At 27.0% G+C, this 17,689-nt stretch overlaps 1 protein-coding gene across 7 annotated transcripts in view; it reads left to right on the top strand.

Annotated features, from left to right (window-relative positions):
- LOC119668982 (golgin subfamily A member 4) overlaps positions 1 to 15,321 on the top strand; it is a 61,335-nt gene extending 46,014 nt beyond the window's left edge. For 6 of the 7 annotated variants that reach the window (XM_038078699.1, XM_038078698.1, XM_038078697.1 and 3 more), the window contains 5 exons: positions 512 to 835; positions 8,773 to 9,483; positions 9,550 to 11,939; positions 12,004 to 12,114; positions 15,058 to 15,321. In XM_038078699.1, the coding sequence (XP_037934627.1) occupies positions 512 to 835; positions 8,773 to 9,483; positions 9,550 to 11,939; positions 12,004 to 12,114; positions 15,058 to 15,295 (3,774 nt within the window). In that variant the 3' untranslated portion in view covers positions 15,296 to 15,321. Of the gene's footprint in view, positions 1 to 511; positions 836 to 1,467; positions 1,550 to 8,772; positions 9,484 to 9,549; positions 11,940 to 12,003; positions 12,115 to 15,057 lie in introns of those variants that run through there. The other variant, XM_038078701.1, reaches the window with a different exon arrangement.
- Positions 15,322 to 17,689: the final 2,368 nt, after the last annotated feature.

Below are 17,689 nucleotides of genomic sequence, written 5' to 3'. Positions count from 1 at the left end.
TAATTAAATGTTTTAATGACCAAAAGAAAATTTTTTTTAAAAATAATTATTTCACGGGCTAATTGGTCAGTTATTAAATAATGATATTTTTTTAAAAAAAAAAATAAAATTTATTATTTAGTTTTATAAGATTTTTATTGTCCAATATTTCGACTATAATCTATATCGGGTACAATAAAAATCTTATAAAACTAAATAATAAAAATTAATTTTTTTTTTTTTTTAAATATCATTATTTAAAAACTGGCCAATTAGCCCGTGAAATAATTATTTTATAATTTTTATAATTTATTAAAATATTATTTATTTATTTCAAAGTTAATTATTTTTCTTTTTTTTTGTCGAAAACAACGCTTTGATATTCGAATTATAATAATAATCTAATAATTTATTTTATTTATTTACTATTTATTGTCTTATTTAAAATTTTCTTCTTCCTAAATTATTATAAAAAAATATGTAAAATTCTTCTACTTTATTTTTATTTCAATTTAATATTTATTTTTGACAGCTACGCGATATTGAAACCACTCTTGACAATAAAACTAAAACATTGGAGTCGCTACATAATACAGATTCATTAAACTCTTGCAGTATCAGCGTGACTGAAGATGTGTCTGTACATGGTGCACGTGCAGCATCATTACCCACTACAATGGTATCCCCACCGCAATTATCTCCAGTTCATCCATCACCACGTCAACATTCACTCACTATGGAAGGTGTACAACGCATCGCAGACAAACTCTCCAAACATTCACGTGTAGAAGAAGCTGCCATTAAACGCATACGTGATCTCGAAATGCAAATAACACAGATGCGAGCCGCTTGTGTGGTGAGTTTCTATTTAAAATTTTAAAAAAAAATTAAATTAACAATTTTTGGTGAATATTCATGTGTGGTGAAAAGCTAATTGAATTTTTTTCAAAATAAACTATCGTTCGTCATATAAAATAATTTTACTTTCTATGAAGAACTTTTATGTGAGCGTTTATATATAAAGTCGTGTGCCTTGGTTCATTTCATTTTGTTATAATTTTTTTATTTCTATTTTTTTTTCATTCTCATGAAACCAAAACAAAAACAAAATATGATGTTTATAAAACGACACACATTGCTTCCCCACACTACGCCATCATTAATTGATCATTGATGTGCCTTTTTTCATGCTGTGGACTTTAACGGTCGCTTGCTGTTGTATTATGATTTAGTCTTCCTGTTTGCATCGTTCATGCGGTTTCATATTGTGGAACGCATATAAAACCAAAGATATATTTAAATAAATTTTTTTTTTGATGGGATAAATAATTAAAAAAATAGATTTAAAAATAAACTTAAATTAAGAACACAAAATGAAAAAGTGATATTAACAATTGGGAGTGTTATAATTAAAAATTGATTAGTGCTATTAATGCTTTAAATATGCTAATTAAATATTTTTAATATTATTTATATTAAAAAAAATAAAAAAATTTAAAAAAATAAAATTAATATGTTCCATCAACATACAAAAGCCATGCCAAAAGTTTTAAGATTTGCGCCGTTCAATGTAAGTTAAAAATACCTTCAATGAAATTTAAGCATAAATTCTGAAAAATAAAAACTTAAACAAATGAAACAAAAACATTTTTAAACTCAAAAAAATATTTTTGTTTTTGTCTTTTATATCCGCTATTTAGACAAAGATTTTTTTCCAATACAGTGGACTCTCACAAATTGGTCAAATTGGTTTTTTTTCTAGTTTTTTGCACGTATGTTATTAATCAGTACAATAAAACTGTAAACGGGGAATCACCAAAATCGTTATTTTTGCTATTGTGGAAGGAATATTTTGTATAAGAAAAAATGTACGAAACTTACAATATTTCTAAAAACAAAATTGGTTCTAGTTTGTGAATGTCTACTGTATTTTGACAAATTTCCAAATTTTATTTGGTGGCATTTCTCATCTTTAAATATTAATTTTATTGTTTATATTGTATTACTTAACAGCATATTTCTTTTTATATTTTTGTTTTTTATTTTCTTATTTTTTCGTATTCACTATTTTTTTTCTTGTCATTTAAATCGTATGTTTTTGTTTTAAATATTTTCCTGCATTTGTCTTATTTAATCTTAATTTATTATCTTTAAATGAACTCATAATTTAAATTTAAATTGAAATTGCGGTACATAGAAAATTAATATGTTTTTATTTTTTACTTGAATTTATGTATTTTGAGCAATTATTTTGTTTAGTTTTTATCAAACTCTTTTAAAAACTTTGCATAATTTTAATAAATTATTTAAAAACAATATTTTAAATATTACATCATATAATCATTAGTAAATTACAACAACAAAAATTTATTTACTGTTCATAAAACCTCTCTAACAAAATAATAGTTTCAAATAAGAACATAGGTTCTTTTGTCATAACTGACTTTAAAAATCAAATCATATAAACCTAAAATTGATTTTATTATATTTAATATTTTTGTTGTCCACATCAATTACATCTCTTGAAAGTAGTTGGAGTTGGTTTGAAGTTTTAATTGAACGTAAATATTTGGAAAATAATATAAAGAAAATATTGTTTGTTCAGCAATGTCGTATAGATCAACATTTTAAATTTACACAATTAAAACAATTCGCTTTCAGCATTCTAAGTAAGAAAAGGCTGTACAGGAAACCAGGCTTGTGGAAAAAAATGATTAGCTATCGTTTCTAATTTGAAAGGCAAGAGTTTTAAGCCTGGTACTTGCAGTCGAACAAATTATGTACTGACTATAAACTGACTATAAAAAGTTTCCTTAAAAAAAAATTCGTAATTCCTAAGATCACTGATGATGAGTGCTTGGCAATACTCAAAACAGTATTGTATGAACAGCCAAATATCAATAAATTAATTAACATTTTTGTTGTTGTTTCTTAATTACTGTTCGAACCCTTATAATAGTTTCTTTTAGTCATAAGACGCGTCACATTCGACAAAAAACATTAGAAAAAATTTATTTTCTTACTTTATTATTGATGTGTTTCATTAATATTGTATAAAAAAAAACATCCATGTATAAACGCTTATAATATATTTTGTATATTTTATATATACATATATTATGTATTTTTTATATATCATAAATGTAATAATTATTACTTAAAAATTGACTTGTCTTGCTTTAATTGCCAGCTTTATATTTTTTATACTTTATTTCTAATGTAAATGAAACGTATAAATTATTAAATCGTATGAGTAGTGCGTTCTACTTTATGTTTTCCAACTTTAAAAATAGTATCAGATTATGTCTATCTTACTTATTTATGCTTGGACTATGTTGTATGTAGATTGCTGTAGATATAAATTTAGTAATTAGGACATATATGCAAATTTACAGAAAAAAATGACAATTTATTGTAATGTTTTTTGGCGCCCAGTTTGATCTAATTTTTATTCTTAGGAAAGATTTGCTACTTTTTTTGTATTAATAATTTGTTTGTGTCAGTTTTCTTTTATATCTGTTATTTAAAAAAAAAATGCATAAAAATATACATTCAATATATATACACATTTGTAAAATTATTAATGCAAAGATAAGCCAAGATGTTCTCTTTACTTAATTCTGTGCCTAAGCACTGATGTGGTTATAGAAATAAGATTTATTTATTTATATTTATTTATAAGTTATTTATCAGTTATTTATGCTTTTTTTTATTATTTATGAATCCATTATAAGTATAAGATAAATGGCACTAAATAATTTATGTTCATTTTTTGAATACTTCATCCTCATTTTTAGCATACTAGTCCGAAGTGTAACAGAGATTTAGTGACCATGTTTCTTTATCGCTCTCTATCTCCGCCCCTCTTGTCCAATTCTGTGTTTCTATACTTTTTAAGTCGACTAAAAAGTCCATCGAATTATTATCATTTTTTTGCATGTTGTTTTTCAATTCCCACAATTGCCAACCCGGCTAGCTTTTGTACTAAGCGGCCCAAAAATATACACTGCGATTTAAAGTATCTTATTATATTCTTATCTTATCATATTCTTATCTTAACATATTCTTATCTTATCATATTCTTATCTTATCAAATTATATTCTTTAATATTTCTTTTGGTTACAAATTTTGCTACATATTATTGCTCATTTCGCATATGCTTAAAAACAGTTCTTAGCCTTTGTATGATAACTATAGATTCAAATAAAATTAAACTTTGATGACATTTACATCATTTTCCCTTTATTATAAACCTTTTCAGGTTCTGACCCTTTATTTTAATAGGGCTAGCTTACAACCGTTAATTTTAAGATCATAAAGTCTACTCTTGCTTTTTAGCTAATCATAATAACAAATATGTGTAAAGAATGAAGATGATTGAGGGTGGTACGTGGTATACTACCCCAGCATTTTCCTCAAACCTCAATTCTCAATACTTTTTTCTTCATATATGTACTATAATTTAAGGTTTAGAGAAATTCATTTTGATAAATGTTAAGTTTATAGATATCCCCTGTATATTCCTAATAACTAAAATAGGTATTTGGTCATTGTAATTTTATGAAAAGCTGACTACAAATTTTTGATAATTCATTCCTTAGACGTGTTTTAATTGATATTAAGTATTATAGTGTGGTTTTTTTTTGCTGTCCTTTACTTTTGGTAAATTATTATTAGAAAAGATATATACAATATTCAACAAGATATTAATGTTTATATCTGATTTTGTTTAAACGACTTGAAAAAATATATAGATATTAGAGTAAAAATTAAGAACAACCTCTTAGTATATTATACTAAAAGAAAAATCCTCTACTATTTATTTTTTTTAAATATTGTTGAACAATAGTTTATAATTCTTTTATTTCATAGAACATGAATAATTAATGACTAAAAATAATTCAATTTTGTGTTTTCAATTGCAATCGTATATGTCTAAAGTAAACCGCAGTCGATGAAACACTGTTTATAAAACGTCAATAAAAACTTTACGCAACTTCTAAAAATGCATTAATCAAAACCAAAATGTGTAAATAGAAATCTTATTTAGGCTAAAAAAATTTGTTTACAATTTGTCTATCTTTAATTTCATATAAAACATTTACATATGTTGCTTATCATTCTGCACTATAAGGAAGTTGCTATTTCCAAACTAAATCATCTGAGAAAATGCATAAAATAAATAGGCTTTTATAACTTAAAAATATTTTTAACGTTTTTTTTTATTAGTTTTTGTTTTTCGGATTTATCACTTGTGTATCTGATATATATTTTTTTCACCAAAGTAAATTTTTTTTTTTATATTTTCAATTATCACACAAACACCCGCATAAAAATTCATTGCTTTAGAAATAATCACTTAAATTTTTTTTTTTTGATCTCATGATACGTTTTTCGTGCTTAAATTGAGTGATAAAAAATTCATTCCCCTAACAGAATTCCATCCAGCAAAAAATAACAACAAAGAGCGCAATTTTAGCAGCTACAAAGTAAATTGTGTTGTGTGTTGTATATTCTTTTAGTATCCCAAAATGCACAATGGTCACACATTCATGGCATCTCATACATTCTATATATTTTTTTTTGTTACTTGAACATAAACCAAGCTTTCAATCTGAGCTACAATTTCAATTTATTTGCGAACCCCACATACTCATAATTTACACTTGCGATCTCGCCTTCAAGTTGCGTTTATCGAGAAGTGTTCTTTATATATACGTATAATTCCCTTGAAGTGGTTTAACAAATGTTTAACATACTTAAGTACAGTATAATGTATAAGTGCAGTTTATATCTTTTATCTGAGTTTCTTAGTAAAACAATCTACAATATATGTGGTTTGGTGCTATAATTAATTTTCTCAATGTTGTTGTTAATGTTTTTTATTGTATTAAAGAGTCGACCCTTTGCTTCGAATCATGAGTCAAACTAAAGCAATACCAGCTTCTGAAAAATATTCTGTTATGAAGTATTTTCAGTGAATAACATTAAACTTTTCTTTTTGAACGTTATCTTATTCTATTTTTTGTCTTTAACTTCTATCTTTTATCTCTAGAAAAACTAACACACAAAAGCTTAATATCGTGTAATTATAATTTGGTTTTGTTATAATAAATCAATACCAATTAAAAAGAGTTATATCTTCTCATGATTTCAATTGGTTATACTTTTCTATAGTAGATGGAAAGTAACAAAAGCCATAGCATGAGACTTTATTTAACTGACGTAACCACATCCTGAAAACATTGTAAATAGTAGTCCATTAAGAGTCCATGATCGAAATCCAATTATCCATTATTCATGATCCCGTTATCTCATGATCGAAATCCCGTAATTCCTGAATACGTACAGATAAAATCTCTCTTACCATCATCTCCCAATGGAGCACAGGGCCCCTTTTTGTATTTTATTTTCTTTGATAGTTCACTCGATAAAATTATTTAGATTTAGCATTCTGATTTTCAGCATTTTGTATTACTCTATTAATCCCTATATCTCCTGCGACATCCATGATTTGTTTTTAGGTTTTTCAAATCCTAGTAACTGTGCGCTCATCTCATTTTATGCATTTGTTATTCCTTTTGTTATCTCATCGAAAGATATCTGTTTCAATTCGATTTTTGCCTGCTTCTACGTAATCTTTCTGGTTCTGAGCCGAACATAGCTTTCCTGTGCCAAATTTGCCTGGTGTTTTTTCGAGTTAAGTCCTGACTGCTGCGATTTTAATGCGAATATTACAGACAACTAGATGGTGATCACTGTCTATATCGGCCCCTCGTTTCGCTTAGACGTCCAACAACGATGTTCTACATGTTGATTCATTGTTCAAGTTCGTTCATTGTTTTGCCATCCGGAGATACCTTGTGTAGTCGCTTATGGGGAAAAAAATGCCTCCAACTACAAGGCTCCTTTCACAACAAAGTTATACTCGAACGTACACCACTCGAAGGTAACATTCTACATTGGCGTTGTCGGATCCTATATGCTAAATAAAAATAAGGCCTAAAATCACGGTAAATGTGTAAGATAAGGGTTAAGTTAACTAAAAGCCAAGAGTAGACTCTATGGTCGAAATCTCTTAAGTAACGGTTATAAAGAGAAATGTAAGTTAACGTCTATTTTAAGCCCTATTAAAGTAATGGAAGCGGAAACCATTTAGAAGAAGGAAAGATGATAAAAGCTGGGTTGTGAAAACGAATGAGTTATATTCCTGAAAAATAAAGCATCTACTTTTATAATACTTGAGAAGTATTATATACAAACATGTTGGGAAGACATATTTATAAGAAAAGGTGTATATTGAAGCGATATTATTAATAGGTGTAGTAAAAAGAAATCCATCAGTTTTGTTCGAATATAAAGGCTTATTTACAATAATTAGAATGTTCCGATTTAGGTCAAATAAGCGCCATTTCGTTTGATAAGTTGTTGTCAATTTGAAGATAATTTCATTATACCCGTCTCATAAAAATCTATATTGGCAAAAAATTGGGACAGTTGATTTTTACAATCCTCTCTTAAAGCGAATTTTTCACCAGAAAAATCATTCGCTATGAACAGGAACAGATGCTGCCGGATACTCTAAAGTGGATGCATAAGAACTTTCTAATCAAGCTCCTGGATCTTTTGGCTAGTCATGTGTGTGGCCTGGCGTTGTTCTGATGGAGCACAAGTCCTCTCCTATTACGCAAAGTTGGGCGTTCCTGGGCGAATGCTTCCTTCAGACAGTCCAATACTAAGTTAGACAGTACAGTTTCGAGTTAAGAGTTTTGCCGTAGGGGAGCAACTCATGGTAGTTGCTTCATTTTTAGGTACATAGGCCTTTATATAGCGTTCTGACTAAGATACATCACAAGGGATGGGGCTCTATTTGAGAGAATCTTTTGCAGGGTAATTAAGTATAATGACACTCTTACTTAATATGTGTATAAAATTGGGAAAATTTCAAAATTTTCGTGTGGCGTGGAAAATCTATAAATAAATTGTCTAAGATTATAGTATGACTACATATCCCATAGAACATTTCGAGGTCCATTCATGAATTTGCAGCTCTAATAATGATTTCTGCGCAAATAATTTATAAGCTTTTTCATTACTCAATTAAACATAGACTGAATCAATACACTTCTTAATCATTTTTGTTTTTGTTAATAATATTTTTCTTCCAGTAGGCAATATTAATTTCAACAATTTCGAATTGAATACATTTCCCATTGATTTTTTTTTAATTTCTACAAGCTATTGACCTCCACTCTCATTTTTATAATGCATCTTTACTCTGCATATAAAATACATTTGCATAAGCTCATGCAATAAACAAACTCATTATAATCGACATTTTCTACTTCATTTTATCAATTAAAATGTAAATTGCCACTTGAAAATTTGAAAAGATTGACTTCATGTGAATGTGAAGAATCGAGTGAAAACAGTCCAACCCAGTAATAAAAACCGCAAATATGCAAATTGCATTAAAGTAGCAAAAAAAAAAAAATTTAAAAAATTTAAAATGTTCAACAGCAATAATTCCTCTACAAGTCAAATGGGACATTAAATTTTAAAGTGTTAAATGTCATAATAAACACTTCTCATTGCTTCAATTTAATTTAATAAAATTTTACATTGGTTCAGTGAGTCAAGAGTCACTATTGTTTATATGCAGAGCATTCATATTGCTTATCAAAATTTATAAAATGCCAAAAATAATATGTTTTTTATGATTCTTTTCTCGATAGTCGAGTTAATAATTAAATAAAAATTAATTAAATTTTTCTACTTTCAATTTTATTTAGGAACTTCAGCATGAGCGTGATTCACTCCAAGAACGCATGTCAGAGCAATCGCAGCGCATATCAGTGCTACAGACCCGTCTTGAAGAACAACGCAAACGTGCAGAAGAACTGCAATATGCGAGCACGTCTGATCTTAAATTACGTATTCATGATCTACAAACAAATGTGCAATCATTGCAAGAAACCTTATCCTCTCGTGACAAAGAGATCGAGATTAATAAGCAAAACATAGAGAAGAGTAAGAAGATCATTGAACAATTGGAAGCGGAAATAATCAATAAGAAGCAACCTGATCGTAGTTTAATTGATGATTTGGAAAAAGACATTAAACAAAAGAATAATGAAATACAGAAATTAAAAGCAAAAATTAAGAATGATATGATCAATAAATTAGCGGTTCCAGATTTAATGGAAACAATGCTAGCCGATAAAAATGAAGAAATCGATCATCTTAAAGAGCAACTTGAATCTAAGGAAAAAGAACTACAAGCGGCATTAGATTTTAGTCAGGCTTCCTCACTTGGTGGTGTAGTGCCTAAAAGTGCCGGAAGAGAAGATGCAAGCAATAAGTTAAGTGCACGTACACTTAGTGATATTGTTTCTATAACTGAGTTCGATGAACCTGATGTTGCACGTAGAGCTGCTTTAAATAACATAGACTCACCGTTATTAGTTCCAGAAGAACATGGTGGTTTCTTCCATCAAACTATGGTAAGAGTATAAAATGAATTATATGGTACATATAAATAATTGTATATTATTTTTAAATTAATATAGGAAACTTCAAAGGAAGCTGTTGCAAATTTAACACATAAACGTACAGAGGATCTCTCCGGTTTCGCAACATTACATCCTGCTAATACATTTCAACATCCACATTATTTCCAGGATCCACATTTATTACAAGCTTCACAAAAATCTGGTGCTACTATGACACCACCAATGGTACCACGTCAAATAAATTTCTCAGCTTTGACAGAAGATTCTAAACTTAAGACTCCTGATATGAACTTAGAAAGGCAAAATATTGAGAAAATGAAAACTGAAATCAGTGAACTTAAAACAAAATTAACTGATTTAAAACATGAAAAGGATGTACTTCGTGTAGCTAAAGACAGCGAATTAGAAATGTTGAAAAAGAGTTTAATAACAACACAGGAGCAATTAGAGAAAGTGCAAGGTGAATTGCAAAATAAAGAAAAAGAATTTATAGAACTGCAGTCAGATAATAAGAAGTGCACTGAATTACAACAAGAAATTTCAGCAAAATTAATAGCAATTGCACAACTCGAGCAAAAACAAACTGAACTTGAACAAAAATATATAGAACTAATAAAAGATAACAAAATAAAAACAGAGTTACTAAAGGATCAAGAAGAAAAGACTAAATATTCCGTAGAATTAGAGGAGCGCTCTAATGCACGTATTAAAGAACTGGAATTAAAAGTTCTGACCACTATAGAAACTGAAGTGAATAAACGTGAAAACTTGCGCAAGGAATTCGAATCAATAAATTCGGTACACCAGAACACAGTGCAGGATCTTGAATCTCGTAAACAAGAAATTGAGAATCTTAATAAAGAAATTAAAGCGAAAGATGAACGTTTGCTACTCTTAACTACAAAACTTTCAATATCCGAAGATAATATCACTGGTCTACAACGACAGATTGACAGTTTGGAACGAGAAGTGGAAAAACTGCGACAACAACAAAACAGTGAAAATAGTTCTAAGCAATATTCAGTTGATGAAATCGCACAGCAAGTCGAAAAAGAACTGAACTACTCTGCACAGCTGGATTCAAGTATTTTAAAAGCTATTGAAAGTGAAGAAGAGAACAATTTAGATTCCAAGCATTTAAATAAGGAAAGTCAATTAAAACATGAATCCCAAGGTACTGATGATGAAAACTTCACTGGCGAACGTGAGTTATTAAATCAATTAGAAGCGTTAAAAGTACAAGTAGCAGTTGAACGTGAACAAAATGAAATTATACGCAGAGAACTGTTGCTTGAAAAGCAGCATTCACAAGAAATTCAAGAACAAGATGTGGTGATTATTGAGGCAATGCGAAAGCGTTTAGAGACTGCTTTGGATCAAGAAGATGATCTAAATAAACAACTTGATAATGAAAGGGAACGTTGTGATCGTCTACAGACTCAGTTGACAGCACTGCAACGTGCTGAAAGCCGCAGAAATTCATCGCTGCTACTTAAATCTCCAAATGATTCGCCACGTAAATCGCCACGTTCACTTTCTGACTATGAAACTGAATTAGCAGAACGTTTGCGTAGAGAAATTAAATTGATGACAGCACAAAATGAACGCGAACGTGAGCGGTATGCAGATTTACAGCGTAGTGGAGAAAGAGAACGTCAGCGTTACGAATCAGAACTAAAGGAACGCGTTGAATATAGCGATAAGTTGAAAAAAGAAATGGAAACTTTGCTACGAGATAAGGACAGCGCTGAATTAGAGTGCGAACATCTACAAGAACGCTTAACTTTACAAACACAAGAGATTGAGAGTCTTGAATCTCGTCTGGCTACGATGCAAGAAACAGAAACACGTCGCACCACACGTCGTGAACGTCAACAAAAGGAAAATGCACAACTTCTTGCTGAAATACAAGAATTAAAATTACGTCTGGAAACAGTAGTGCAGGAACGTGAAAGTTTAACCAAACATGTCTCACAGTTGCGTTACGATATTGAGCGTTCTGCGCAGCGGGAAGCAAAACTTGCAGAATCTTTAGCAAATGCTAATAGCAAATTAGCTAATATAGCTGGAGACGACACAGTGCCACAACAATTTTTACTGAAAATGAAAGAAATAAATATGTTGCTAGCAGAAAATACGCAGGAGAATCGTCAAATGGCTGAGACAGTACAATTTATGGTGGAAGAACGACGACAATTACAAAAGAAATGTGAAGAACTAGAGGCTCAAATCGGTGGACAAGCTAATGTAAGTGAACTTGAGGAACGCTGTAATTATTTGCTAGCTCGTTACTTACGTGTCGAGTCACATCGAAAAGCGCTTGTATATCAAAAGCGTTATCTGAAGGTTTCGTTACAAAGCTATCAGGCGTTGGAAGAACGTACTCTAGCGTACTCTGGACGAAGTGTAGCAACACAAAAGAAACCAAACAAAGAGAAGCTATTTAAGTAAGTCTTTTTTTCTTATAAATATATAATGAATATAATTACATTTATGGTTTTATTGAAATAGGACTGTTGCATTAGCTATAATTGCCATACAACGCATGAAATATATTGGACGTGTTTGGAAATCAGGGAAACGTATTGTGTCAAAATCAGTATTTACCATTACACAACAAAAGTAAGATTTTTATTTTAATTAAAATTTATATTATATTAATATGGGGTATTTAATGTATTGAGTGAATAGTATTTTATAATATTTATAAAATTTAATAATTATTTTAAGTATCGAAGTCGAGAACTGTAAAAACATTTTGAAGAAATAAAATATGAATACAGTTCTTATAAATATGATTAACATAGTTTAATTGTGTTTTATTTCGTTTTTATACCTTTATTTATTTAAAAAAATTTTTATAACATTAAAAAAAATAAGTATTTCTCTATACATCACTTATTATATATATACTCAGTTTATCAATCTTTTATGTCTTTATTTTCTTTCTTAATATATGATTTGATTGTTTGAATAACAAACAAATAATTTCTTTTAACTAATAATTTTTTATTTCATATCATATCAGTATTTAACATTTTAATATTACATTTATATTTCCCAATATAATATTACATTTATATTTAACATTATATATTACATTTAATATTACATTCATATATTTAACACTATAATATTACATTGATATTTAACATTTATATATCAGATGTATTCCGAAGTAAATAGAACTTTTTTAAAAATAAGAATAACAAAAACTTGTGTAGATATTAAATATTTTATTAAAAATAGTCGCTTTTTGATTAAACGCACGGTGTAAAATTATGTTAAATTAGTGTTTTAGATTGTCCGGCGGGGTATCGTTCAGGATGTATGTAGAATCATTATGTGTGATTTCTATGTTCTACGTTTACGAGAATCTTTATTATCGGTAAATGCTTGCCGGCACTATATCAGCAATTTGGGGATTACTGCGCAGCGAAGCCAACAAATGGCTTTAATAAAAATACCTGTCCTCAAAAAGTTCTGTTTACTTTATTTAATATATTTTATTTTATTTTATTTTTTTTGTTTTATTTATTTTATTTTATTTATTTCAATTTTTTTATTTATTTTATTTGTTTTATTTATTTTAATTGTTTTATTTATTTTATTTTGCTTTATTTATTTTTTTTATTTATTTTATTAATTTTATTAATATTTTTTGTTTTATTATTGTATTTTATTTATTTCATTTATTTTATTTATTTCATTTATTTTGCTACTTTACTTATTTTGTTTATTTCGTTTATTTTATTTATTTTATTTTATATTATTTTATTTATTTTATTATTTTATTTATTTAATTATTGAATTTGTTTTATTTAATTTAATTTATTTTATTATATTAATTTCATTTGTGTATTGTATACCATTTATATACAATATTTGAATACAATATTTATATTTAGTATTTATTTATATATACATATCTAAATTTGATTTTAATACTGTCATTATTTTATATATTATTAGCAAAAAACCAACTGTGACTGTAAATCTAAAAGTTAAAGTTAATAGATTAGAGAAAAAAACGAAAAAATAATTACATTATTTTGGAAACAGTTAGTAAAATATTTTATATAATATAAAGCACTATAAAACCTAAACACAAACACAGTCGCACTTTAAGATATACAATTAATACACAATATATATATATATTATATTAGAATAAAAATACTGTAGCAGTTAGAACTGCACATTTATGTAATGTTGCTTCTTTCAATGTAAATTTACTTCTGCGCTGGCATTAATTTATTAGAGTAAAAAATTTCAAAAGGGGGTGTAATAGTAAAAAAATGCAATACAAAAATTAATTTTTAATCCGGTAATTTTTTTTTGTGATTGTCAAATATCTCATTAGTGGGTTTTGAAAATATTTATTAGTTTTAAATTTGAGGCTCAGAGTTAGTGTTAATTAGTCAACTGACCTAAAAAGAAAACCGTGGAATTTTGTGAATTTGCTGTGAAAGTTCAAAAATAAAATCACTTGCTGTGTTATATTACATTATAGATGAAAATTATAAATTTATGAATAACAAAATAATCAAATTAATTAGGTTTAATAATTTAACTTTTAATTTTAATACAACTTTTTGGATCAGTTGGTTAATTGACAATGACTTTGAGCTTTAAATTTGACAGGGTACAAGTTCAAATTATTTATCAATTATTAAATATAATTCTCTATATATATTTCTACAAAAAAAAACAGTGACGGGGCATTTTGTAACTGTATAGCCCAAACAGAATTAATTATTAATAAAAATTTTGTTGTTGCAATTCACTACAGTTAACATTTTTATTAAAAAATAATTTATATTAAGAAAATAGCTTCTTTCGTCATAATTGACTTTAAATATCAAATTTATTTATATTAATATTTCGTATATAATTTTTAATCTAATATGGTCTTAATTCAATGGGTTAACATAAGAGTCTATGTTTTAAATTTGACAAGCACATAAATCACAGCTATATAAATTAACTTAACTATTCCAATTTTTTTTATATATTTTTGATTATACATTATAGTTTGCTGAAACCAATTTTTCTATATTATTTGAAATTATAATTCAATATTAACAAATAAATTGCTGTCCAAATTTTGTATAAAATAAAAACAAACTATAAAATTTTATTATTTTATAAAAAAAATTAAATTTTCAATCAGCTAAATTAATAATCAGAGTCTTGTATTGATTGTATATTTATTAAAATGTTTAAAACTACATATTGTGCCATTAAATTATTAAATCAGATACAGTTTATTATTTTAGTTTGCTTTCAGTTTTATTTACTATTATTATTATAATTTTTATTTTTCACTTTATAGTATTAATGTATTTATTTCAATATGAATTGTTTAATTAAACCTTTTTAATTTGCAATATAAATTAAAAAAAAAAATTTTTTTTAAAGTATAATGTTAACTGCATATTAAGAATTTTTGGAAATACTCAAAAAAACTGCACTGAAAAAAATATGGTAATAATTCCTATTTTGCGTAGCATTTTTCAGATTTATGTTTCTTTGAAAATTATTAATACATTTATATATTTTTAGACGTACCCAACCGCCAACTATATCCTGTGCTGCCGTAAGTTCAACCTCACCAACATCACCTGTACATTTACAAAATACTCAACCGCATCATCAACATCAACAACAACATCAACAACAACAAATTACACAAAATAATAACTTTGCCACTATGCCAACAAATTTTAATGAATTTCCAGTAACAAATGGTACCAGGAATACCACTAATAACAACCTACAATGTGGCTGGCAAAGACTGTAAACTTAATATTCTAATTAAAAAAAAAAACAAAAAAAAAAGGAATTGGTATTAACAAATTGCTCAAGTCATATATAAGCCATATTGATGAGCCATATTTATAGTATGTTTATAGTGTATAAATGAATAAAATTTATTTATAAAAAATTAATTTGTAATTCTAAGCTTAGTTTTATGTATGGACTGTAATTTTAAACTTAGTGTAAGTGTGTTTGAAATAATTGTAAGTGTAGTCGTTAATCGTATTTGTAATTATTCATATAAATATATATACTGTACAAAAATAATGTTATGCTCTTGTGCATCCCAGTATTTTTATATTATATTTGTTTTATTACCGTACATTTTCAGCTATTAAACAATCGAATTTTTCTCGAATTAATATTTATGTAAGAATTTAATTATGTTAAGTTTTTTTTTAATTTTTAAAGAAAATTGTTTTGTTACAACCATTTTTTCTACAAAATAAAATATAAATTTCTATCAGCAATTTTAAATTTTCTTTAATTACTTTAATTTAAAAATTATATTTATTATTAATTATTTATTTTAATATTTTATAAATATTATTTAATATTTATAAAAATTAATCTAAAGTGCCTTAAGATTAATATTTATTTTAAAATAGTTACTTTATGATATATGATGTTAAAAACAAATAAATTAAAAATTAATAAATTATTACTAGAAAGAAAAAATTAAGAATTTGTTTTAATGGTTTTATTTATAATATTTTATATAATTTGTTAAAAAAATTTATTTGATTTTTTAGGTATTTTTTGGACATTAACGATGATATTCGGTTAATGCCAATATTATATTTTGCATTTAATAAGGGTGTATTTAGTTCAAACAACAAAAAAGTAGTAGATGATTCATTCCTTGATTAGAGAAACAAAGAAAACCGTATAAGAAGTGTGGAAGGTTGTATTTTCTGTATTAACAGAGCAATAAGTATTAAAAAAAAGCTTAGAAAAGAGAATGCAGTCATATAAACTACATATCTCTGAAATTAATTATCCAAAGAAGACAATTTCTGTACCTATTAATAGTATAGTTGCTTTAACGTACTTTAATACGCTATTTAATGTGTTTTCTTGCCTACTTGAGTATGGGAATTTTAAAACCCTATTTAGTGCTCCTACACATAACCCTATATTGGATTATTTCTCCATTCTTTTTTTTTTGCTGAAAACCTTATTTTTCTTAAATGTTTGCGAAATTGTTTTCTTAATTTTTCTTATATCATTACCCTATAGTCTTGTAGAAGTTTCTTCCGAAGGAGTTTTTTATGTACCATATATTGGTTTCCATTAAATAACCGCTGATCTTTTACGAAATAAGAAACGTTTATGACGTCATTAGGTATAATATTCAATTCTCTAACCCCTATGTCTTCGTATAATATAATAACCCGTATATATAATTAATATCTTTGGTAAAAATTGCTTGAATTTAATCATATATCCGTATAATGAAGTCAAAAACATTTCTGCTTGAGAAAGACTATTTCATATATAATATTTTATATTAATGACAGTAGCTTAGGATGTTTTAGATCAGGGCATTAAATGGTGCTCAATAATACTGTATTATATATTACTACAATACTGTATTATTATATATTACTCTATATATTACTTTAATATATATTTTTCTGAAAGCGTTAAAAACCTATGGTGACAATTATGTAGTGTGTCCCAAAATGCCGGTGTAGTGTGTCCCAAAATGAAAAGTAGCGGATTGAAATTCAATATATTTTAAATTAGTAAAAATAATACAATAAAACTTACATTTTTTTATATATTTTGAAAATTATAAGAGATACATGGAGGACCCTTGTACTCGGATTATAGGTTCATTTAACATGTTATTTGTTCTTCTTTAGTTCATTAGCGAGGTATTGTCTGATGTTTTTTTAATCAATTGCGTCTGTAATCCTTTGGGTGATCCACTATAACAAGTGTTCCATTCAAATACGATAATGGATTATTAAGGTGATTTTATACAGTTATAGCTTGAATATATCCCTCTGATGAAATATATATTGCATTTGTTACAACTTTGAATTAGTTAGTGCATCTATAGAATCAAACAATTTTAGCGCTCTGTCCACGATGTACTATTGCCGCTTAGGTCCTTGTGTATAGGTCTTTGTGAAATATCATAGAGCTTTAAGCATACGTCTCAATACAATATTCTGATGGTAGATAAGTCAGCATTACCATTAGATATAAAAACCCAAAAAGTAGTTTGTCTCTAATTACTTGCTTATAAAGTAGAGTTTTATTTTTTATGCTTAATTTTCTTTGTATTGATGATTTCAGAGTGTTCAGAGTTATATTATAAGTCAGTTTTTGATCCTTTATTATACTTTATACTTCTTACGAATTTATT

The sequence above is a fragment of the Teleopsis dalmanni genome, chromosome 1, assembly GCF_002237135.1.
Source record: "Teleopsis dalmanni isolate 2A chromosome 1, ASM223713v2, whole genome shotgun sequence".
In the NCBI taxonomy this organism is placed as follows: domain Eukaryota; kingdom Metazoa; phylum Arthropoda; class Insecta; order Diptera; family Diopsidae; genus Teleopsis; species Teleopsis dalmanni.
This window is presented reverse-complemented; position numbering and strand designations above follow the sequence as displayed.